This window comes from Camelina sativa, chromosome 5 (assembly GCF_030686135.1).
Source record: "Camelina sativa cultivar CO46 ecotype springtype chromosome 5, ASM3068613v1".
NCBI lineage: Eukaryota > Viridiplantae > Streptophyta > Magnoliopsida > Brassicales > Brassicaceae > Camelina > Camelina sativa.
Genome location: NC_141884.1, coordinates 7682014 through 7706892, shown reverse-complemented (window position 1 = coordinate 7706892; position 24879 = coordinate 7682014). Strand labels below are relative to the sequence as shown.

Below are 24879 nucleotides of genomic sequence, written 5' to 3'. Positions count from 1 at the left end.
TTACTGATTCAAACAATCTTCCAAAACCCAAGCTGAACTGTTGGAGTCGGAGGCATTAGTTAACACTTAACAGTAGTACACTCCATACATGATACATGCAATGCAATCAAGTATAGAATTGATATTTTTCATATGATACAATCCTTTTTCAAAACTCAGAACATTCCAAAAATGTTACTATCGCCCCAAATAAACTCAATTTTTCAAGTATAAAATCTAAATGATTAATAACGTCTTTACATTGGACTGGAAAGAAACACAAAAAAAAAACCAGGTCTTTAAGGATCAGCCTCCTCTTCAAAGTCCATGAGAAAATCTGTCAAGTTCTCAGAATCATCAACGGCCTCGTCTAGAGACATCCGACCTTCCTTCTTTGGTTTAGGCTGTATAGAAAACCAAACACATAACATCAATACACAACACAGTTATATTATAAAGGCGGCTCAAGTTGATAAATGTGGCTTTTACCTTAGCGGTTCTAAGCTCAGGGGTACTCTTCAAGACACTCCAGTTCCTGGGCACTTTCTCGTCGGCTTTTTCTACATCTGCATCGTCTTCCTCATCCTATCAATAGAAAACGTCCAGAGATGTTTCATGATAACATCACGAAAAAATGAAGAACAAGAAGAGGATCTAATGTAATTGATGATACTCACATCGTTTTCACCAATATCAACAGCTTGTGCCATTGCATCATCAATGTCAGGCACCTGCATTCATACAATTTATCAAACAAACCCCTGAAATCTCTCTATGAGAGTTGTGTGAAAGAGAATAAAAGATTGGTCATTTTACCTCGAGCTGCTCGGTTTTCTCTTTTGTCAGTAGTGCTTCATGCATCTCTCTTGAGATGACTTTGCCATTCTGATCAAACCAGGAACAAAGAAAACAATCAGACCAAGAACGATAAGGGAACGTTGGTTTGAGCAAAGCAGACTAACCTCCTTTAGATAAGAGAGCATGTTTGGTGTCGGCTCATGAAAATCAGGTCCTCTGAAATCCATAACTGCATTGGGATCTTGAATGTAGTTGATTGTCGGATAAACAGGATCCCCGCCCCATACTGCACGAAACCGAGAAAGTTAATTGAACAGTTGAATATATCCATGACGAGTTAAGTATAACTGTTAAAGTTTCTTACTTTGCTTAATTTGATCCTCCCTCATCCGCATTGCCAAAGGATCTCTCTTGATCCTAATATCAGTTCCCATCATTATCCGGTATTCTCGATCTGTTTGATGAGAGAACATCTCAATCAGTTGTGTGTTTTCATCTTCACCTGTCTCTTCAAAATGCTTCTGTACAGCTTCTCGTGACGTGTCTCTCCTCCATGCTTTTACCCATTCAGAATAAAAAGCCATTGGACCTTCTTTTGCTAATCTCTCCCGCTCAGCTTGCAGCCTGAGGAGAATGAAAACTCAAAAAGAAATCCTAACAAAACAGATGTTGTTAACTCGTTAGCTTAAAGATACCTCTCCTCCTTGAAAAGATGCCTTCTTGCTCTATATAGAGAAGTTTCCGTGAGAGTTGGTTCTTTCCCATAGAGCTTCACTTGTCCTGTTTCTGCCATTGCCTTGAGAAAAACCTGCAACAAAAATATAACACAATGTATCAAACATTATGCGAAAAGGCACATTGGTTAAACACAGAAATCTTTGTAAGGACTGACCGTTTCGACATCAGGACGTCTTCTTTGCCATCTAGACCACTGTTCTTTCTCCGGTTTTCTCCAGTTCCACCACGATTCATCTCCCGTGAGTGTCTTTTCAATCTGTTTCTTTTTCGTAGGATCGATAAAAGGATGTGGCCGGCCAAGCTTCTTGTCTAATTCAAAACCAGTCTCCTCTTCTTCTCTCCCAAACTCGTTGTCATAGACAACAAACCCGTCAGAGATATCGTTTTCCTCTTCTTCAGAGCTATCCTCAGAATCCGAAACTTCATCACTCGTTTCAACAGTCACATTATCCCCAGTTGCTTTCCGATTCTTCTTTCTCCTACTCCCAGGATTTTTCCCATAGGAAGGGAAACTCGAAGATTCACCAGCTGGTTGAGGAGCCCTAGCAGCTCTAACCCGGCTCGAAGTTCCTTCAGGCCAATAGTCCTCACCTGGAATACTAGCTCGAGCCCCGGATGCTGGCTCGAGTTTTCCAGAAGTTGAATCCATATAACTATAGTAAGGATGCCTCTCAACAGTCACATACTCAAATCCTTCTTTAATCTTTTTAGTCTCTTCACTTGCAACATCATCATCATCTTCATCCTCTTTCTTGCATTTGATACAATGTCGCAATGACTGATCCCCGGAAGTAATCCCAACATGTAATGTCTTAATTGGAAATCCGCATTTACTAACCCGCCTCTACATATATATAAACAAACTATTACCAATTTGACATCTTGAAACAGCTAAAGATGTGTCCACAATAGCTCAACTAGATTACTCTAAAATCAAAACAAGAACCAACCTGGAAGATACAATTACTGAACTTTCCACTCTCTGTGCATACTTTACCTATAGGAGAAAAACAAAAACCAGAATTAGGAAAATGGGAATAGGGAATGAAAGAAACAGAGCTGATGAAACCAACCTCGGTAGAGCCAAGAGGTGGTTGATATTGACGCCATTTACACTTTTTTTAACTTGCCACTGTATCATCATTTACATAAACAATAGATTCAATTATGCTCAGAATCAGAGTGAAAACAAGCACTACTATAAACCCAGATAAGAAAAGCCTAATCCAAACCAAATTCTCCAAGCAAAATCCGATCTTTAGGCTTTTCTACAACGCTTCACACTTGAATTTTGAGAAGAAAAATTTAAAGTACAAACCTTTTTTTGTTGTACCAGGAGTTGTTAGAATGAAGGGTTCTTCAATTATCTGAGAGAAGAGTCGAGCTCTATCATGGGGAAGTTGGTTTTGAATGATCCAAGGGGTTTTTGCTTCAAAAGTGTTTTTTTTTTTTTTTTGTTCACTTCAGTTTTGGGGGTTTATCCATATTATCTCCCTCCCCTACGTTTAACAAAATCTGTAGTTTTCTCGATACACGCGCTCCACGCGCCGGTTGTGAAGAGGAAGTTATAATGGGCTTTTATATTTCTAACTAAGGCCCAGTTGTTGTGAATCTTGCCAAATTGACAACTAAAAGCCTTCTTGCTGGACTGCTTAAGTTTAGCTTGATTATTGATTCTCTAACAACAAACAACACTTGGAACAAAACAAGAATACACACACACTCGAGACTTGAGAGCAAAGAGAAAGGTAAATGAGTCTCCGCCTCGCTATGGGTAGGATTCGACCCGACGACATGATATGTTTCCCCAAAAAAGCTCCCGAAGTCCACAGGTAGAGAGCTATTATGAACACCCGAATACATTTTAGAATATTACAAGAGAGATCTATCACTAGTAAAATTTGGTATTTTCTCATTACCTATCACCAATTTCATATACATTTTTTATCATCTAAAATTATATAATAAAAGTCTAAGAAACTCTTTTAAAACTGAAGTCATGAAACAAAAGATATATGCAATAATTTTTATCGGATTAATTGTGCATGTGAACACAAGTTAGTTTTGTTAAATAGCTTCGCAATTAATAGTTTCGACTTGCGACTATACACCATTTTTAAGAGGTTTCCACATTATGGGATACCGATAATATAGTGTGGACTAGTAAAAATGTTAAAACGAAAACAGCACTCGTAGGTAACGCCATGAGGTTGATTGAATAAAAACTACAGAAACATTACTACTAGTATATGATTTGCACTAAAGCGTATGGTGGTTTTTGGACCCAACGTGAGTAGCAGCAATAGGCTAATGTGGTCTGAACCAATATTAAATGGGGTCTGACCAGACACATCATTGACATTACGGTATCACTCACAGGCCTATTTTAACCTAAAAAAATCCCTACTTTTTTTTTATTACATTAATTAATACCACTGCTTAATTCAAACCTCGCAAAACGACGATAATATATTTACTTCTTCTACTCTGTAGTATACCCATAATAATAATAATAATAATCTTTTCTTTATTGATCTGAATTGTGGCAGAGGTAGACCACGTAAGACTATACCACAAGGTCTCTCTGACTAGGCACAACTTTCGGTGACCCGCACGCGCCTAACGTCACGTTTGCACTCTTCGTGCAACGGGACTATCTATAGAAGTATGTAGCAGGTATTTTTTTTTTTGTGGTTATGGTCAACCTGTATTTTCTTTTTTTTTTAACAAAATAATAAGAATACTAAATGGATAAATTGTACTAATATAAACACAAAAAGAAAGAAGAACACATGGATACAATTACTTACTGACCTTTTCGAGTTTTTTTTTTTTTAAAACAGAAAAATGAATGGGAAACTGTAGTTTGATGCTTTTCTGTGACCGTTAATAAATGAGTGGCTAGCTAATTGGAAATCTCGTCAACCTTTTTCTCTGCGACATAACATAATTCACTTCCACAAGTAATTGGAACAGAATCTCACAAGTGGCGACGTGTCCTGACCGTCACGTGGCATCTATCCGTTCGCTTAACAAATATAATGTAGTACAGTATATGTTACATGTGTATAATATCGCAGCGACGACGAGAATAATCACCTCGATGAGTATACTGAGTAGATGTCGACATGTCATAAGCATTTAGCAGAGAGACATGCATGCATACTACATTACAAACGAAATACCAACCATTCACAAACAAATGCATTTTGTTAAATGTTTTACAAATTAAGCTGGTGGTGTACTTATTTCTGCTAAAAAATCAGATATTTTTTCTTTGTTTTGTTGATTCTAACATGTGATGGCATTATGATTAGATTAAACACTAAGTGAAATTATATAGTAATATTACTAATGAAGTTAAAACAAAGGAGTGGTGGGGCAGAGAGAAGACAAGAACGGGACAGTGGCATAAATCAGACTGGTGAAGCTGTCCCTTATGCTGTTGGGTACATCCCATGTGTTGTCACACTTCTCTTCTTTCTTTTGTTTTTTTTATTTAATTAAGATCTAACAAATCATGTTATTCTATGTGTGTGTTTTCAATTATTAATTACAATTATTCTATATTCATTCATGCCTATTGTTCACAAGCTTAAGTCCGATGATACAAGGAAATGGTTATTTAATATGTACATATGGATATACCCGATCACCTACTATGTTCCCTTGTATTTGTGTGGCAACGAGACAAATATCAAGTTTAAAGCTAGACCAGAGATAGAAATGAACAAACATTTATATGTGAAATGATATTCTTTTTATATAATTTTGTCAAGTATGGGGATTTATATGCAAATCTGAATTAGTCACTGAACAAGTGCAACTTACAATGTTCTTAATTAATTGTACATCTAACTAACTCTAGTTTCCCTACCAACCTCAAACAACTATGTACTTTTGCTAATAATACGTCATCACAAACTTTTAAAATTGAAATGTCGTGTGGGAGATGAAACTGACATACGACTAAATAGAGAAAGAATCTTGAGGAAGAGCCTCAGTCGTAGTGGCATCATATTAGTTGTTATTAAAAACATAAATAGCTTGGAGAGAACCATGCATGCTTAATACCATTACGAACAGATTGTGACAGTCGATCTTTGAGTTTAATAAGCTTATGATCAAAAATAATGTGTACCAATGAATGCATTTCAGACTTGTTATGGCAGAAAAAGCTTAGTTGAGTTGGTATTTTGAATCTTAAAACTTGTGACAAAAGCATCTTCAAACGATTGAAGTTAAATCAAGTTACAAGTGGTACTCGTACATAACTAATGTTAGTTAATTAAGAAATTGCTTAGACTCACTTTGTTTTGATCCTTGCATTTCATACATAAACTAGAGATCGAGTTCTTGACTTTTTGGATAAGTAGTCTACTTAGCAACTGCAAATTAAAGCATTCAAACACTTAAACGTTGAATAGTATCTTGGCCACAAAGAACCAACGTTTAGTATACGTTGTGTTAATTTGGTATGTGAAACTGAGAAAAAGAGAAAAACATACAAAATTCAGTTATCCAATAATTGTTTACGATATGCAAATTAGTATATTTAATTGCATGGGAAGTTTCTCGGGTCCACGTAGGCGAGTGAGAATGGAATAATGACAAGTTACAAACCTCGGTTTCTGCGAAAGAAACACCTCTCCCTATAACAAGACTTTGACTTTTGAGTTTCTGTTACTATATTTTTATGGTTTTCAATGCGTAAAGTCGTAAACAGTAAAATGGTACTACTTACTACCATTATCTACTTATTTTTAATCTCGTGGTAATTATTGCGACAAACACAATAGTAGTATTAATTATAATTAACAACAGAAGACGTGACGGTAATCTTGTGTGTGGTCCATGTTTACACATTTTAGGAGAGACAAAACTTCTATGCATTGTCCAAAACAATTTGTATTGAATTGTCTAATCATTGACATTTCAGCTTTATTATTTTCTGTTTCTCTCCTTTCTTTTTAACTAGTAGGAGTAACATTTTCACGGTGGTGTGTGTGTGCTTATATGGTTTCTAATTATGGAATAATCATTCCATTTCTGGCTTCTACAGTTCTACTACTAATCGCTTTTATAAATTTCTTAGACTGTTTAAATTCATAGAAAATCTCTTAGTTTAAGGAGGTTGGTTATTTATGTATAATGTATATACTCGTAATTATCACATCATGTTACTGATTTACACTTATTTGTTTTTAGTCCTTATTAGTCAACTATGGGCCTATTGGCACATCATATAAGAATTAATAAGAGAGGTAGGTAAATCAAGCAATGTTGGTTGGTTGGTTGAACAATGTACTAGTAGTATATAACTTCATTAATGTGAGCAAGAAAGTACGTATATATTGTTTGTGTTACTCTCATAAGATAGACAAAACCATCAAAGCTATAGTATAACTCTCTTTTAATTTTGTTTAGTTTACACACTTACTTATACTAGTAGTATTTAAAGAGTATTGGTCTGCAGACAAATCCTCTTTACGCAATCCAAAGGCAAAGGCCTTTTGTTAGTTTCTAGATGGCCACATAATGCAATGGGATGAACTTGGGAACATGCTTCAAACATGCCCAAAATTTTCAGCTGAATTATTCACCTACTTGCTTTAAACTCCAGACTTTAAAAATACATTCTCCAATTATAATTATGAATGCATGTATCTAGTGAAATCGATTTATGACATTAAACATATTGATACCACTTTATATAAGCTTAAACGGGTATACTATAAGAATGCCTTGCATACTTTATTGTAGGAAGAAAACAATTTCGTCTTTGCCGTCTATATATAGTTTATTAATCTTCTCTTAAGTTGAAACTGAACAGAAGGAATCGAAAGCAGAAGAGATCATGCAACTGGTCGGATCTAGTAAAGCAGTTTCCTACCCTTATGGATAACGTATTTATTTCGCCCTTTTTTGACATTCGAAAGACTCGTTAGAGGTTTAAACAAAGAGCAAATATGACTTCCATGTGTTACAATTGTCAAAAGTGGAATCTTCTTCTTTTCTTTTTCTATACTATACCCGTCAAACTTATAAAAGTCTAGGCGTGACGAGTTTTATTATAAAGTACTAATTTTAGAATATTTTTTGACATAGCGGTGAAAATAAGTTGTAATAAAAACATGTAAGAACTGTTTGACTAAAATGGTCAATTATATAATGCCAATTATGTCCAATACCTAAGTCTAACTTGTTAAACAGATGTTCCCAAGTTCCGAAGATTTGATAATGATGATAACTATGAAATAATTCACATTAATCAGTTTGTTGTACAAATCGCGTGAAAAGTCACCTAGTTTTTAATATACGAAGTCAGATTAGGGAACAAAAATATTAAAAATTAAAGACTGGAAAAAAAAAAAGGACAGCTTCGAGGGAATATATACAGCTCTATCGTCACAAGGCGGTCACCAAAAACCCTGGCACCGACCTCAACCGACTAACCACGTGGTGCTAATCTCAACCGTTTAATATCAAAAGTAATCGAACGCCGCTGGTTTGTTACTACTTCTACCACCGAACGTCGCCGATTTTACCGGCCTCTTGACGCCGGATGAAGGAATCTCCGGCGGAGTAAGTGTGCGTATGAGCGCAAAGTTTAGACCTTTGAAAAAAGGATGAACTTTCACCTCCGCCGCGCCTCTCCGTGAACCGAGTCGTTTAGTCGGGTCTTTGTTAAGCAACCCGGAAATCAAACTCCTCGCGTGGAGCTCGAACATCGTCGCCGGCGAATCGGTCGGGAAACTCAGCTGTCTTTTCACGATGTTACGGAGGATGACGTCATTAGTCGGCGCAACGAACGGAGTCTTGCCGTAAATCATCTCGTAGAGAAACACACCAAAGGCCCACCAGTCAACGGCATTACCATGCGACCCATCTGAAGCCACCTCAGGTGCCACGTACTCATGCGTACCAACAAACGAACCGGACCGGGCTGTAACCGGTTCAGCAACAAAGAGACGGTTTGGTTCTAAAGTCTGAACCTTTTTAGACCGCAAGACACGGTGGAAAAGCCTAGCGAGACGAGTGAGCCGTCGCGGCGAACGAAGCTGCTGTTGATTCTCCGGTGACGATGAGGAAGATTCAACGGCGGCGATTGAGTCGGAGCGTAAGGAGAGGTCAAAGTCAGAGAGCATAATGTGACCGTCCGATCTAACTAAGATATTTTCAGGCTTTAGATCTCTGTAGATGATACCAAGCATGTGTAGATATTCTAACGCTACTAAAACTTCAGCCGCGTAAAATCTGTAATTAACCAAAAAAAAAAAAAAACAAATAGGATTAGAACATGTAACGTTAAAATAATTAAAGCTGGTAATAAAAAGAAAACAATAATTGTGATGGGTTTTGAAAAAGACTCTTTCATAAGAATTCAAAGAACTGGAAAAGAGACAGACATGATAAGAACAGGTCTGTGTTCTTGCAGAACAAGATAACAAATTATGTACAGGTACAGAGTCAATGCATGCAACCAAAATAAATAAAAATAAAAATCACATTACATTGTTCATTTTAATTATTATTATTATTATTTGAAAAATCTGACTATTATACAAAATAATAAAAATAAATAAATTTACCTGGTGGAGGAAAGGGTGAATCTCCGGTGAGGCTGTTTATGACGGAGAGAGTGTAAATCACCGCCGGAGCAATACTCCATGACGATACAAGAGAAATGAGAAGCTTCGAACTCGGCGTAAAGAGTCGGCAAAAAAGGGTGGTCGAGCATTTTCAGAATCGTTTTCTCCATCTCTGCTCTATGCATCTTCTTCTTCAAGGCAAGGGCTTCTTTGTCCACTACTTTCATAGCGAAGTACGAGCTCCGGCTCTCTTCTTCGTCTCCGGCGAGACGGCATAAGTAAACGGTACCTATGTCTCCGGCGCCGATACGGCGCATGAGGCGAAAATCTCGGAAGGTTAGGCCGTGTTTTTTCCGCCGTCGGATCTCTGAGTAAGCGAAATCTGAGGAACGGTGTGGTTTGAGAGAGATGAAGCTTTCTTCTTCGGGGATTATCGCGGTGGTTGACGACGGCGGCGCGTCGAATGATAGACGGCTGAAACTACTGCAGCTCTCTGTTCCGCTGCTGATAGGTGAGTTTGTTGTTTCTAAACTCATCTCACCGTCTGATTCTCGTAACATCGTTCGGAAACAAAAAAAAAAATCAAGAAATGGTTCAAGAAATTGAAATCTGAAGACTAATGATCAAAGTGATGAAACAGAACAGAATCTTTGTGAAATGGCATTGAGATGAAGATTTAAGGGTTTATGATTTGAGAAGAAGAATAAATTTTTTTTTTTTTTTAATTTCGTTCTCAGAAGTTGAGAGAGAAGAAGAGAACTGACGAGTTTTAGTTTAGAGAGAGGCGATGAAGAGAGAGTTGGTGAGGGGTATTTATGCGTGTGAGGTTATAACAGTAAAAAGACGTTTACACTTTACAGACTCTTTTTTTGACTGTGGTTAAATTTCAAAGTCGGGGGTGTTTACTTGATTGCACTTTTCAACGCGTGTGGAGAGGTAAACAGAAAAATGAAAGAAGAGAAGAAGCAAAGCAACAAAGAGAAAGGACTTGATGACGTAAGCGATTTGACACGTGTGGGACGTTGTCACGTGCTTGAAAGTGCAGCAGTAGCTTCCTTTACCCAATTATATTTTACTATCTTCTTACATAAGTATATATATATTTTTTTGTGTGGGTATATTAGATAATATATAGGATTGAGTTGGAGTTATTGGTTTGAGATTTGAATAGAATTTTAAAGATTTTAAATGTTATGTAGAATCTGTTGTTATTAGATCAATATTTTTTTAAACTATGTTAAAGTTTAGTGTTATTAGTTTGTGATTTGTAAAAAGTCATTTAAAATCTTAACAAATTTGGGTTATTGGATTCAGATTTTATAAACTCATTAAAAATATTGTGTTATTCAATTAAAACAAATGAATCTAAGATTGTTAATGAATTCAATTATTATGTTATTGGTTCATGATTTTAAACATTTTTTTACAAAATAAAATAATGGAAAGTATTATAAAAATACATGGATTGTTTAGAATACTTTACAAGATTTTAGAAAACTAATCAACAAAACTCTCTAGCAATCTTTAACAATCTTTCACTTATTCACTTTTAGGAGGTAGTATTGGATTCTGATTTATAAAGATTTTTGAAGAGTTCAACAAAATCATTAAAAATGAATAAGTGACAAATTGTTAAAGATTGCTAGAGAGTTTTGTTGATTAGTTTTCTAAAATCTTGTAAAATACTATTAACAATCTCTGTATTTTTGTGATATTTTTCATGACTTTATTTTGTAAAGAAATTGTTTAAAATCATGAACCAATAACATAATAATTGAATTCATTAACAATCCTATATTCTTTTGTTTTAATTTAATAACACACAACTTTTAATGACTTTACAAAAGTCTGAATCTAATAACCCAATTTGTTAAGATTTTAAATGACTTTTTACAAATCACAAACCAATAACACTGAACTTTAACAGAGTTTAACAAAATTTTGATATAATAACAACATATTTTACCTAACATTTAAAGTCTTTAAAACTCTATTCAAATCTCAAACCAATAACCTCACTTAATGATTTTGTTGAAATTCTTCAAAAATCTTTATAAATTAGAATCCAATACCATTCCTAAATTTGTTTTAGAGATTGATGACATTCAGATTTTATGAATTAATTTTTTAAGATTAGAGGTTAGAAATACATTCTAATTATAGTTTGTCTTCCTCGTGACTCGTGAGTGAGAGTTGAAGTGAACTAGAGAGAACTGATCAATTCGTACCACCTTTTCTTGTCATTAAAAAAAAAGTGTACCATTTTGTGCGGACCCTATATATTTATACCGACTATGAACATACCTAATGATTCATTAATAAAGAGGATGATTACAAAGGCTGGAAGGGAACCCACCTATATACTAGGATGGTGTTGGCTTTGTGTGGCTTCACATTACGTTACGTTCCAAGCTTTTGGATTTGAATCCAATATTTTTTTTTTATGTTAGGTTCGGCTTTGGTTGATTCAATCAATGTACGTAAATTGGAGATCTCATCTCATCTCGCTAACAACTTTTTTTCATCTTGGAGATCTCAACCACCGTATGTTGCTTTAATCTAATTTCTCTCGTGGTTGGTAAATCTGGTTTGCTTAGGTAGTAACACTATGAGAAGTATATGTATTCGATCTAGAATTCTTGCTAGCTTCAATTTTCTGAAATGCGGTAGAGAAATCGAATCACAACTGTTGGAAGAAGCGTGAATAACGCTTGAAAGTGTTGGAACTTAAATGAATGGAAAATAGTGGGGAAACGTAGCTTAAGTTTCATGCACAATAATATCTTAAGTTTAATTTCTTTTCGTGTTCTGTCTGTGTCGTAAGCCATAAAAAAAGGACAGACATAAATATACAGAATGCTTATATGATTCATTTGGCGCATATATATATGTATGTGGCCCTCTCCTTAGCTACCGTAGAACACGTTTTGGAAAAAATAACCTTATACGAGAGAATATGTTTTTGGTTTTTATGTTAAGCTAAAAAAAAAAACCTGTTTTCAATATTTCAAGAAATATAATACTTCTCTATGATTTTGAAGTTTCATAATGTTTACAACAGCATATTGGGAAAATATAGTAAAGTTGGTCTATTGCATATTAATTTATAAATCTTATAACTTTAAATGTGAGATTACTAACGGAACACTTTTGATGAACAACAAACTCTGTTTAGACCAACAAAGTAAGCACTAGTATCATGTTAATTGATTGACAACTTAAAAACTAATTAACTTAAAACATATTTGGAATTTCCTAAGTCCTAACAGTGATGCACTTGCATCGCAAACATTTTTTCTAGGGTTATAGATCTGCTTCCCAAGGTTAAGTTTTAAATTTATGAACCTTAGTCATACAATTAACATCATTAATATACTCTATTCAATTATTATTGTACTATAAAATTAGAGAGAATGAAATGTGGAGAAAAAAAAATACTTGATGTTTAGTGAAAGAGGGGACACAGTCGTAATTGTGGCAGCTAAAATTGGTAAAATAGACAAAACATAACTGACCTCTGTGGTTTAATATAAACCCAGAGAGATATTCCCCTCTTCCTCGTTGGTTCCTAAGGACAAAAACTGTTCCGTTACGATCTCTATCTTCTCATTCTCAATCTCTTATCTTAACCAAGTGTTTGGTAACTAAGTTTAACTATATCCCAATCTCGAACCAACTTTAAAACTACATCGGAATGACTTCTGTCTTGTACGTACTATATCTCGTGGGGTCCATGTTCTGTACGGACTAGTGTTTCCACATCACTCCAATTATTTTATTTAACCCTCGAATCTTTTTTTTTTTTTTTTGAGCTTATAACATCAGATGATTTAGTCCGTTTGTTTGGTATTTAGAAATGAGTGATGTATATTAATATTGCCTTTAGCTTGTAATTAACATTAACACGAGGGTCCATTGAAAAAACAGAATATTAAACGATGGGATCACTGAGATACAAAATAGATTAACTAAAACAGTGTAATTAATAAAAGCATAGGATGTGAGGAGGACAGGCGGCAACATTTAGGAATCGTGGGTCCTTTCTTCTACTGACGCTGACAGCTTTTTGGGTCCAAACATAAATTGGAAAAATAATAAATTATTTTGTTTGTTTTATTAGTTAAGGACAAATACAAATAAATTCTTGAATTCATTGATTTTGAAGAAAGTAAAACCACCGGTTGTAAGAACATCTCTAATTTATCCCCAAATTTGGAAATTTCATTCGGGCTGGCTATTTGGTAATGGTTGTTTCCACGTGAAGTGCATATATATATTCCATGCATTTTGATCTAAAGTGTCAGTTTAAATGGAAAGAACTGACACTTATTCAATTTCCATATGTAACAATGTTCGTCCATATACTTTAGAAGTTGGCTAAAGCATGCAGACAGCAGATAGAATTTTTTTTTTTTTGTCGAATGGTCTTCAAAAGACAGCAGATAGATACGTGGATCCACTCCATTTTCTTTTTTTTTTATCAAACCACTTCATCTTCCATCATTGAAATTTTTTTACTTGCATGGAACTGAAGGTTTGATGTTTCTTATTCGTTTTAGACTATATATGTTCTTTCTTTTGATTTTATGTCGCTGTCTAGACTCTCTTCTAGAGAGTTTTGGGTTTGTATAAGTATTATTTTACTTGTTTGTGTGTGTGAATGGAAACGATAGGTCGAATCAGATTACAAACGCCCAAAAAAAAAATTGAAATATCTCGATGTATGATACCCACTCAGTCATATAGATTCATAACATATGCCCAAATATGATTTCTTGAAGATCTTTTAAATTACGCACGGTAGCTCATTCAATATGTCTTACGTACTCGATTTAAACCCATTTGGCACTATAGGTTGACCGAGTCAAATTCCCAAGAACTTCACTCGGTAAGTACACTTTCCCAGCTAGGCCGCTGCCATCCATAATAACCTATCTACCCAATCCCCAACCCGATCGTATTTGGTATGACCTGGTTTTATGGTTTACGTATATAAGCATTTTAAGAGACAGAGACTTTAGCTGAGCAATTTCGACTCTTCTTATAGCCAAATTACTTCAGCCAAAATTAACGCAAAGTAATAAAAATACACTTTTAGAGAAATCTCTAAACAAATATTTTATAGAAAAAAAAAAATTTCTAAACAAATTGATTGGAATTATTACAAGAATTTGTAGGGAAGATAATGACATTGGAATATACAAGAAGGCGAGAAGCACGGTCCTACGAATAGTTAAAGAGGTGCAGCAGAAAGTGTAACAAAAATTTTTTGATTGGTGTGACTAACAAATATCGATATTTATTTGAGGTTTGTTTTATAAGAAGTGTTCCAGATCGCTATACTATATATTGTTTCTCGCGAATATGGAGATACGAAATGGATAGATACATCGGTAGATAATATATATGTACCTGCATAAGTGCATAATAGATACTTTTTTTTGGGTAAAAAACTGCATAGATATATACTTAATTAGATATGTGTGACACACACATAAATATGGACATGTATCGTAAAATAACATAAAATTATACATATGTACACACTTCAGTGTCATATACAATACACATATAAAACAAAAAAGACATGGCAAGTGAGATTGCTTGTGGGCATGTCAAAACCTTTGAGAATGAGAATGATTAATATAAACAATAGATATATGCATACACACTACATATATGACATATGCATATAATTATTATATTTAGTGTGTATTTTTTATTTGTTAGTGCAGAATAGAAGAAAATAGGTAGACTTTTTCTTTATAAAAGCGATCCATATCATGAAACTTTTCTGTTTTGTTTATGTTTAAAAGTCTCTAGACCCATATCACGAAACTTGTTTGTTTCAATCGGGAAACTAACCAAATAATTTCTTAATCAATATTCACAAGGTCCACATCATCGGCTAAAAAATTGTCACATGGGATGTGTGACATTGTTTTATTTCTGGATTTTGGCAAGAGTTAGACGAGTAGGGTTTCAAATACAATGATAAATAATATTGATTAAGACAGTGACTCTCTTCGTGTTTCTCCATTTTACAAGGGCTTCCAAATATATGATATATCTAACTAACTTTAATTGGAAAGTACATTTTGAAAAATGACTAGTCAAGTGTAAAAGTAAAATATTATGTTAATTGCAATTGTAATGTAAACCAAAACCAAAAAACAAATATTAAACGTAAAACCGTCTAAATTTTCTAATTTAACACAATTATATTTATTTTTAAAAATATATAAATATGGCTAACTTGTGTTAAAAATACGCGTGTAAATTAAAAGACATGCTTATTGTATATACTGTATATGGCTATATGTGCCTATCCTTTTCCTTGCCAAAATAAGATCTCTTTGAGATTTGGTTTTGATTTTATGTTGAAAACAAGATTTATAAAAAAAAATTAATCACTTATAAAATTAGTAAAGTTAAGTAAAGGTAAATCCCAACATGTGAGATCCTCTGGACCACAATGGCATATAATACTAATTTGAAGCACCCTGGATTTGGTCTATAAGAAATCCAGACCAAATAATATTGGCATCTACTTGAAAAAAGTAAAATCATCTACTTGAAAAAAGAACAACCTTATCATTGACAACATAATCTTGCTAACAAAACATAGCGTTACACCCTAACGGTTTTAACCCTTTAATATTCTGTGTCTCTAGGTGATCTTTCAAGATTCATGCAAGTGTGAATAAGTAAGTAATCATTTTCCACAAATTATGCGATGTGCTTCTCATTGTATCTTTGGCACATCTTTAGATTTTACATTTACAATATTATATTTTAAAGGTGATAAAAGATCATAGAATATTATATTTTCAACAATTTATGCAGTCAAATTGTTTGTCAATATTTGAGGTCGATTCTTATACGCTAATCAATTATGGTACATACTATATAACTCTAGATTAGTATGATATCAGGAAATTTTTGTCTCCTCGTCCTCCTATATATCTCCCTTTTTTTTTAATCAAAAAAATTGTTTATTGATAACTGTTGCTAAAGCAAAGGGTTGCCGCATGACAACGGTAATGGTCAATTAGATTTTTTCCTTCTTTTCCTGTTTTTTTTTTTTTTTTTTTTTTTGTTTTTTCGTTATTCTAGTAGTTTAAAAAAATTGTTGTGTGGATATAGCTCGGTTTATAGGTCTTTTACTTTTAGGATCGAATCTCGTCAATCGTCATCTATAAGCCATCAGCAATTATTTTCTTTTGTCCTTATAAACGAATTAAATATAAAATATAAAGTTCTATAGGCATGTGATTGACTAGTTTTAGATTTCGTCTATCTCACAAAAAACTTTTATTTTTGTTAGTAAACGAAGTGATAGACTGATAGTTGGCTTTATAATCATTTCTTTTGTTTGGTAATATAGATAATTAATTTCAGTTAAACATACTTTTATTAAATTTATAATTTTACTTTGGGCGACAGAATTTGTAATTATTGATTAACAGAGATTTTGATTTTTTTTTTGTTTGGTTCAAATTAATCTAGTGGTAACCTTTTTTTCTTTGGTTTTGAATAAACCTTTGTTCTTTATATACTTTCCTTGTCCTTTCATGAGTACATAAAAGAACAAAGGTTTGTAGTGGTAACCTTTCCCGCGGCATAACGCAAAAATAGCGCAAACCTTTCCCGCGGCATAGCGCAAAAATAACTCTTGTTGTTCATTTTTAATAATACATTCTTTCAATATACAAAATGACTAAATTCTAAACTCTAAACTCCAAATATTAAATCCTACCCTTTAAAACTATATCCTAAGGTAAAACAGAAAATCCAAACTTAAAAAAATATATACAAATCAATTTAACACATTGTAATTATGCAAAAAAGGACAAAAATGAAACTGACCAAAAAATGGTATTTTTGAAAATGGTATCTGTATTACTAACAATTTCACATATTATTAGCCGACCGATTAGGTTAATTGTCAAAGTAATTTTTAAGTTACTGATTTTAAACTATAATATAAAACCTTCAATTTTGGAACTTATATATTGTTCAATTTATCATTAGTTGGTGTTCTTATATATAAAATCACTATCAACACTAATCTCAAACTTTATTTTATTTACTTGTTGTAGGAGATATATTAGTGTAACTTGATTTTATGGTGTATTATTTTGTAGTTTATACAAATTTAATCACATAATTTTTATATAGTTTTTTTTTGGTTCTTAGAGAAGTTATTTATTGTGAAAAAAAGAGAAGTTATTTATTTCCTTCTTTTTGTTCTTTTTTAAGAATCTAATTGTTTTGTTATGTTTTGTTTGATAATAATTCCATGTAAGTCAATATACACATACTTAGTTTTACTTTAGTTTGGTTTTGTGTTATTCGTAGTTATTCTTAATTTATATTCTATTTGTATTATATTATTATTTTCTTTGTATTATATTTATATTTTACTAATATGAATTGATTACTTTTATTATTATACTTGGTTAACATTAGTATATTTTTATAAAGTTGTAAATGATTTATTAATTTATTTTAAATTTAAGCTATAATTTTAAACCTTTATTTTTGAAAAATATTGATAGACATACAATAATTAATATACTTGTTTGATATTATTATATTTTTGAAAGTTGTAAATGATTTATTAATTTAGTTTAAATTTAGGCCATAAATTTAAACATTTGTTATTGAAAATTATTGATGATTATTATTTTATATAATTTAATTGGTTACACAATTTAAATGATGTGTTAGTTTCTAAAACTTTTTAAAAAAACTGATTTGGAACAAAAAGGTAATTATTATTGGCTGAGAGATATGAACTGTATTAATGAAATGTTTTCATTGGTAAACAAATAAGCTGATGTGTCAGCTTCATATTCTACCAAAATGTTGATGTGTAAGCACCGGAAAGAAATGTATTGTGTTTTTTTTGTATTAATTAACGTGAAAATAAATTATTGCATGAAAAAGTGGATAGACGTTAGACTTTAGACTTCTTTACTTTTTCACCTTAATCGTCGAGCTAATCACGTTTTAATAATTCAGGAAGAACATAGAGACAAATAATTAAACCACTTTCCTAGAAAAATTAAATCATACTATCATACTACATATATAGTATACTATAAATTAATATAATATGTACCGTAGCTAGGGAAGTTACGTATAAGGCTCCGAAGTTATTACTCTCTTGCTGCTGCTGTTCTCTGTTGTTAATTAACTGGTATTGTACGTACCGATTTTAATAATCAGCTATCTAAAAATATACTAATCAAGAGGGCAAACCGGCCGCCAATATTCCCGCTGCCGTGGTAAGCCGACAAACGGACAAAATGTGTTTAGAAAACAGATCGAATTTTTATGGCATTATTATTAAAATATACTAATGTCCACAAACGAATTGTTATTACATCTATATATAATTATTTGCAAAAATCATGGCATGATGGCATCAGCTTATTCACCAAACGGACATAACAAATTTTAAAATATTTTAAAATGGAATACGTAAGTAAGTACATTAATAACTAACGCAAATGATGAATATATCATTAAACTAAAACTTAATGCGTATTTCGTCTTCTAGTCATTTAAAATTGAAACAAACTCTATAAAGTAGACATATAGACTCTGCATATATGTGTGTAGTCGTTGTAGACTTGTAGCCTAAGGCACCTAAAATTGGAAAATCATTGAGAATCTAACTCTTTCCCTTGGAATTCTACAATATGCTTGTGATTTCAGAAAAATATTTTAGGAGATGAGTTGTTAATTTAAATAATAATATTACTTCCCAAAACTGTTGACATTGTTCCCATGTCTCCTCCAATATTTTAACCTCTCTCATTAACATTGTAAATTGTTTTGTTTTGTTTTTTTTTTTTTTCACATCAAACCAATAGATTCTGCCGGGCCAACATTATCTTTACGTTTTATATAAACAAAATTAAAAAATGTAAAATGTCAACAGTCTATATATACGCAGTCAAAAACATGTATGCATTACTGTGTAAGAGCATGTGCATCGGCGTGTATGATGAAACTGAATCGTATTTCAAAGTTAAAAGTTAAAACTATAATCTGAACGAGATTTGGTTTAGGAGACAACCGTATGCGTGCAGTATGCATTACTGTGTAAGAGCATGTGCATCGGCGTGTATTTGATGCATCCTTCAGTAAAAAAAAAAATTTAAATAGAAATGAAACATTTAGCGAAGATACGTTTCTTCATATGGGACGTATTTTTCTCCGTCCTTCCTTACACGTGGCAGCCTCTATCTCTCCTATCTCTCTTCTCCTTCTTTTTCAATTCATTCGATCGTGAATCTGTATCTCCTCGAACGAAAGCATTTCAATTTCAGAAATTTCGACTTCGATTGTTGGGTTTGTCAATCAGAAGAGGCGAAAAAAAGGATGGCAACGGTAAATGGGTACACAGGAAATATACCGGCGGCGACCACGCCGGTAGCCACTGGATAAAAGCAACCTACTCCTCCGACTAAAACCGTCGATAGCCAATCCGTTCTCAAAAGGTTCTTTCTTTTCTACTTTTTTCTTTCCCCCCGATCTTCGATTGTTATGTTGATTTCATTAGATAGATTAGATTAAGATTTGACTATACCCATATCTAGTTCTTGTGGTCTAAATGTTTCTATATCATTTTCAGAGAAAACGATGGATAAAAAAACTGATTGTGACTTCTCTTTTGTTCTCTTGTGAAATGATGGGTTCTTTTATTGCCCACCAACTGTTTGCTATAATTCCTCTGAGAGTTTGATTCATCGGGATTTATATGTACTACTGATTCACATTTCACCAGGGACCAAATGTGAGTCAGGGCTGAAGCCTTGTTGTTTGACTCTTGATGAGATTTTGTGAGGACAGCTTTTGAGTAATTTATGTATTTGGTTGCAGTATATGTTACACAAAAGCCACGGTGGATAAGAAGGATGGAAGCGAAAATGCTTCTAATGGTGATTCCGGACAGAAGCAAGTGGATGTACCTGTCTCCACTGGTGTTGCAAATGGAGACTCGCATGCTGAGAAAAAGAGAAAGCTAGAGACTTTGCAGCTTGCAGTTTCCATTATTACTAATGCAGTAACACATTGTTGAATTTGTATTGATACAGAACGATGATAAAACTTTGAAGATGAAGAAACTGAAAAAGCTCGTTCTAGAATCTCTGGTGGATTCAAGCATAAACAAGTTTGAGCTCAAGGCAGAGCTAGAGCTAAAGGTCAGGAAAATCTCAGCTGCCTAATTAATACACAACGAGTCTATTCCCTGCTTTGGTGAGTTCTTTTTTTACTTTCCTCGTTAGCATTATCATCAGATTCGATTTAAACTTGGAATGCATATGGCTAAGTACATTCGTTTCTTGAGTGACATTCTTTGATTCTTGATTCGGTTGATGTACGTTGGTTAAATCATCAAAAGTGGTGAGATTCTTGGTTATATATTGGATTGACAGGTGAACTCGAGCCCATATGAAGAAGGATGGATCATAAAAGTGGAGCTTAGTGCTGCAGGGGAAGTGAAGAAACTAGTGGATTCAGACAAATACTCCAATGCTCAGCAGCAACATGGTCAGAAAAATGATTCTTTGTAAGCATTTCACTGTCAGCAGCAACATGGTCAGAAAAAATCCATTTGTGTCAATACATGAAATCAAGATTAATTTATTTGAGGGACCAAAATTTGTCCTACACCAATGCTCATACCAATTTTAAGAAACTATCAAAATAAGAATAAAATATTTGAAGGACCAAAAATTGTCCTTGACCGATGCACATGGTCTAAGCCATCATTAAGTATTAAATATTTCTGTCGAAAGTAAAAATATTGTGTTAAGGCTTTTAATTTATTCTTAATACTAGTATAATGCAAAACATATGTTTTTTTTTGTTTAACAGAACATATGGTTAACCTTAATTATAATATTGGAGAGGTCTCTCGTCAGCAATATTATAAGACCTTTGCAGGTTCTTCGAATACTCACTCCCGGATGTACTTACCACTAGTTTGCGCTCAGAGCTTTGTCTGTCTTCTGGAAGTTATGTTTGCTCTCCAAAAAATAACAACGAGAATGAAGATAACCTAATATATAAGAGACGTATGTTATTCCATTCACCGAATTAGACGGGCTAAGAAAGCTACCACTTTGAGGAACATGTTAAAGATCCTAGATTAAGAGCGATAAGAAAAGATATCTTAATAATTAGTAATATATAAGAGACGTACGTATGTCATTCAATTCATTCAAGATGCCTTTAGAAAAGTTAACACTCTACAGTTTGGAATACTAGGTAATTAGTCGATGCAATGCGTGGTTGTATCAATAATAGTTTTGATCATATTTCTTAAATTTTCTAAAATTAAAATATTGTTTTACTAATGTATAACCACAAAAAATATATACTAATGTATGAATCTCAAAAAAAATTATAGCTCAAAATAACACTATTGTCAATATTTTTTGGTATGGTTATTTATTATACAAAATTTAAAATATATAAACTTTTCTATAAATCAAAAATTAACCAATACTACAAAAAATGATGAGAATTTGTTAAAAATACCCCTTTTGATATACCCTTTTTCAAAAATACCCTCTTTTCTGGCCATTTTTATTTTCGCCATCTTTTAATTTTTAATGACCATTTTACACTTAGATGAAAATTATTTTATTCAATAAAAAGAAAAACAAAATTTTCCCGCCAAAAAATTTCCGACATATTTTTCCGCTAAAAATTTTTCGAAAAAATTTTCCCGCCAAAATATTTTTTGTCAAAATTTTCGACAAAAAAATTTTCCCGCCAAAAAAAATTTACAAGGTTTTTAAAAGGTTTTATAAGGTTTCTACCTTATAAAAGCCTTATAAACACCTTGTAAAGGCTTTTACAAAAATTTTTAAAGAGTTTTAAAAGGTTTTTTAAATAACTTGTAAACGCTTTTACAAGATTTTTACAAGGTTTTTAAAAGTTTTTAAAAGGTTTTTAAAAGTTTTTAAAAGGTTTTTAAAAGGTTTTCAAATAGTTTTTAAAAAGATTTTTAAAAGGTTTTTAAACACCTTGTAAACGCTTTTACAATGTTTTTAAAAACCTTGTAAAAGTTTTTATAAGATTTTTAAAAGGGTTTTAAAAGGTTTTTGAACACCTTGTAAACGCTTTTAAAAGCTTTTTAAAAGCATTTACAAGGTTTTTAAAAGCATTTACAATGTGTTTAAAAACCTTTTAAAAGTTTTTAAAAGCGTTTACAATGTTTTTAAAAGGTATAAATTTCAATATTTTTGGCGGAAAAAATTTTCGATTTTGGTGGGAACTTTTTTTTTTTTGCAGGAAAAAAAAAGTAAAAATAGACCAGTTTGACCCAAATTTAGCAATCAATTGCTAGATTAACATTCCATCATATCTCATTACTAGAATGACACAATTTTTAGGTAGAAAGACTAAAAACCCACCAAATTTTTCTTTCAAACTTAAAAAAATATATATATATATATATATAATGTATGCAAATATAATTTGAATATGATTAATAAAAAATAGATTATACAAATATAATTTAAAACTATGATTAATAAAAAAATATAACGATGAAAACATGATTAAAAAAATATAATGTTTAAAAATATATATTTTAAATATGATTTATTGAAATAAAAATATATAAAAGTATGATTTACAAATATAATGTAAAAAAATATTCAAAAACATGATGTTTAAAATTTTATTTTTAAATAAGTTTTATAAAAACATAACAAAAATATAATGTATAAAAATATTGTTAAAATATGATTTATGAAAAATATAATGTAATGTAAAAAAAATATGATATTTAAAACTTCAAAAAAAAAATGATTTAGAAAAATAAAATTTTTTAAAAGTGATGCTTTAAAAATATATATATAATGTATAAATTATGAGGTTTTAAAAATATTTAATATTTTTAAAAATATAATATATAAAAATATAGTTAGAAAACATAATGTATAAAAAATTAATGAAATTTAATTTGTAAAAAAGATAAATGATGTATAAAAATAGGATTTAAAATTTTGATTTATAAAAATATGATGTTTAAAAAAATATTTATAAATATGATATATACTATAAGAATATGATTTAAATATATATCTTTGATGATGTACAAAAATATGACTTTTGGAAGAAAAAAACTGTCATAACATAAAACAACTCTGTTATCACTATTTCTACATCTAATAAATCTGCTATCAAACACCAGATTTTTGAAATGCAAAAAAAAAAAAAAATCTATCACAACGTAAACAAATCTACCATAACATATAGTCTTCACGTAGGTCAACTTAGGGATTTTTTAAAACGTTTATAAATCTGTTATCAAATGACTGATTTTTGGTTAAAATAACAAATCTGTCGTAACGTAAAACAAATCTGTTATCACTAGACGTCAAACTAATAATTATTTTTCAATTAAAAAATCTCTCACATTATGACAGATTTTTAATTAAAAAAAATCTGAAATAACTGTGAAAAATAAATCTGCCAGACATTATATCAAACTTGCCATATATTATAAAAGTCTATGGTATCATTATAAATAAGTGTATGTCGTGAAAAATAAATCTGCCAATATCTATAAATCTGTCGTAACTATCTTTAAAAGAAATCTGTCGTACACAAACAAATCTGTCACAACAGATTTTCAAAATCTATAAATCCGACAGACTTTCGAAATTTTTATTTTATTTTATTTTTAAATGCTGAGAGGGTAAATTTGACTTTATTTTTTTTCTAACAAAGCAAAAAAGGTATTTTATGCAAGAAAATACCTCATTTAACTTTCACATTTTATGAGTTAGTTTAGTAATTAATCTCTTAATATGAGTTAGTTTTTTTCCCTACAATTAATTCCTTTACATCGAATAAGACATTCCAAGTCAGGTATGCCTCTCCATGACTCCATTAAACATTGATAGAAGATAATGACGAGGTCTTGAGAGAGAGATATGGAGAAGAATAGAGAGAGATGAAGAAGAACAAAAAACCAGATACAGAGTGTGAGAGAGATATGGAGAAAACTACTACGTCCTTTGTAGCATTGTTGATAGAATCTGAGAGAGAGTTATTTTTTTTTCTGAGGTGATGTTACAAACTTGTTTTGCAGTTGGAGAGAGATAATGAAAGAGAGAGGGAGAGGAAGACAAAAGACACAGCAAAAAGAAAAACTTCTACTTAAAAGTTCAGTATTCAAGTGGATAAAATTGCCATATAAGAATAGAACCTTTTGTCTCTCGTCGATGTTATCATCTTAGCAATAAGGTTAGCCGAAGTTTGCCCTTCAATTATAGTTTCAAGAGATATCACTATTAGTTTAAGTAAAGGAATATTTGCATTCTAACACACTTTTATATAAAAAAATTGCATTCTAACACATTTTTCGACCACCACACACTTTTCTTATAGTGTTTTACTTTTTTACCCTTTAACTCTTTCTCTCCAAACACATTACTTCTCAACACACATCTTTCTTTTATTTTTATTTTTTACTCTATTTTCTTTCTTTTATCTTTCTTTCTCACCCTCTCTAACTCTTTCTCTCTTTTCAAATACTTTTTATTTTATTTGTTTATCTTACTCCATTTTTTTGATATATGTGTTTAAATAATCTTGAGTATTGGATAACAATATATATATTCCTTAGCCACATTTATATCTTTTTAAATTTTTATATTTTGATATATTTATCATCTACAAAATCAAATCCAGATGCTTATATGTTTATGATTATTTAGTTTCATGTTCCATA

General features: G+C 31.9%; 2 protein-coding genes and 1 long non-coding RNA gene across 4 annotated transcripts; 1 reads left to right on the top strand and 2 right to left on the bottom strand.

Moving 5' to 3' along the window:
- Positions 1-111: 111 nt before the first annotated feature.
- Positions 112-3064, bottom strand: LOC104786095 (protein PLASTID TRANSCRIPTIONALLY ACTIVE 12, chloroplastic). The gene is made up of 11 exons (XM_010511427.3): positions 2834-3064; positions 2589-2647; positions 2466-2512; positions 1670-2359; positions 1473-1585; positions 1142-1401; positions 942-1063; positions 796-864; positions 657-710; positions 469-564; positions 112-383 (listed from the first exon to the last, which is right to left on the bottom strand). The coding sequence occupies exons 2-11, from the start codon at positions 2623-2625 to the stop codon at positions 279-281; spliced, it is 1593 nt and encodes a 530-aa protein (XP_010509729.2). The 5' UTR covers positions 2626-2647; positions 2834-3064; the 3' UTR covers positions 112-278.
- Positions 3065-7756: 4692 nt separating this feature from the next.
- LOC104786094 (protein kinase PINOID) lies at positions 7757-10049 on the bottom strand. The gene is made up of 2 exons (XM_010511425.3): positions 9108-10049; positions 7757-8772 (listed from the first exon to the last, which is right to left on the bottom strand). Exons 1-2 carry the CDS (start codon positions 9665-9667, stop codon positions 8001-8003), a joined length of 1332 nt encoding a protein of 443 aa, XP_010509727.1. The 5' UTR covers positions 9668-10049; the 3' UTR covers positions 7757-8000.
- A 9109-nt stretch (positions 10050-19158) lies between these two features.
- Positions 19159-20861, top strand: LOC104786093 (uncharacterized). 2 transcript variants are annotated; one of them, XR_767453.2, is made up of 4 exons: positions 19309-19621; positions 19756-19917; positions 20004-20381; positions 20561-20861. It is a non-coding gene; the product is annotated as an uncharacterized LOC104786093 (long non-coding RNA). The 2 variants fall into 2 exon arrangements; XR_767451.3 differs by lacking the exon at positions 19756-19917 and having other exon boundaries at positions 19159-19621; positions 20561-20801.
- Positions 20862-24879: the final 4018 nt, after the last annotated feature.

What these genes read in the sequence shown, in the direction of transcription:
- LOC104786095 (XM_010511427.3), bottom strand. Translation starts at nt 2,625, where the DNA reads ATGGCGTCAATATCAACCACCTCTTGGCTCTACCGAG. An exon ending in TCAGTAATTGTATCTTCCAG is followed by an intron (nt 2,360 to 2,465) that starts GTTGGTTCTTGT and finishes ATATATATGTAG; the next exon opens with AGGCGGGTTAGTAAATGCGG. An exon ending in AGAAAACCGAGCAGCTCGAG is followed by an intron (nt 711 to 795) that starts GTAAAATGACCA and finishes GTATGAATGCAG; the next exon opens with GTGCCTGACATTGATGATGC.
- LOC104786094 (XM_010511425.3), bottom strand. Translation starts at nt 9,667, where the DNA reads ATGTTACGAGAATCAGACGGTGAGATGAGTTTAGAAACAACAAACTCA. An exon ending in TTCACCCTTTCCTCCACCAG is followed by an intron (nt 8,773 to 9,107) that starts GTAAATTTATTT and finishes GGTTAATTACAG; the next exon opens with ATTTTACGCGGCTGAAGTTT.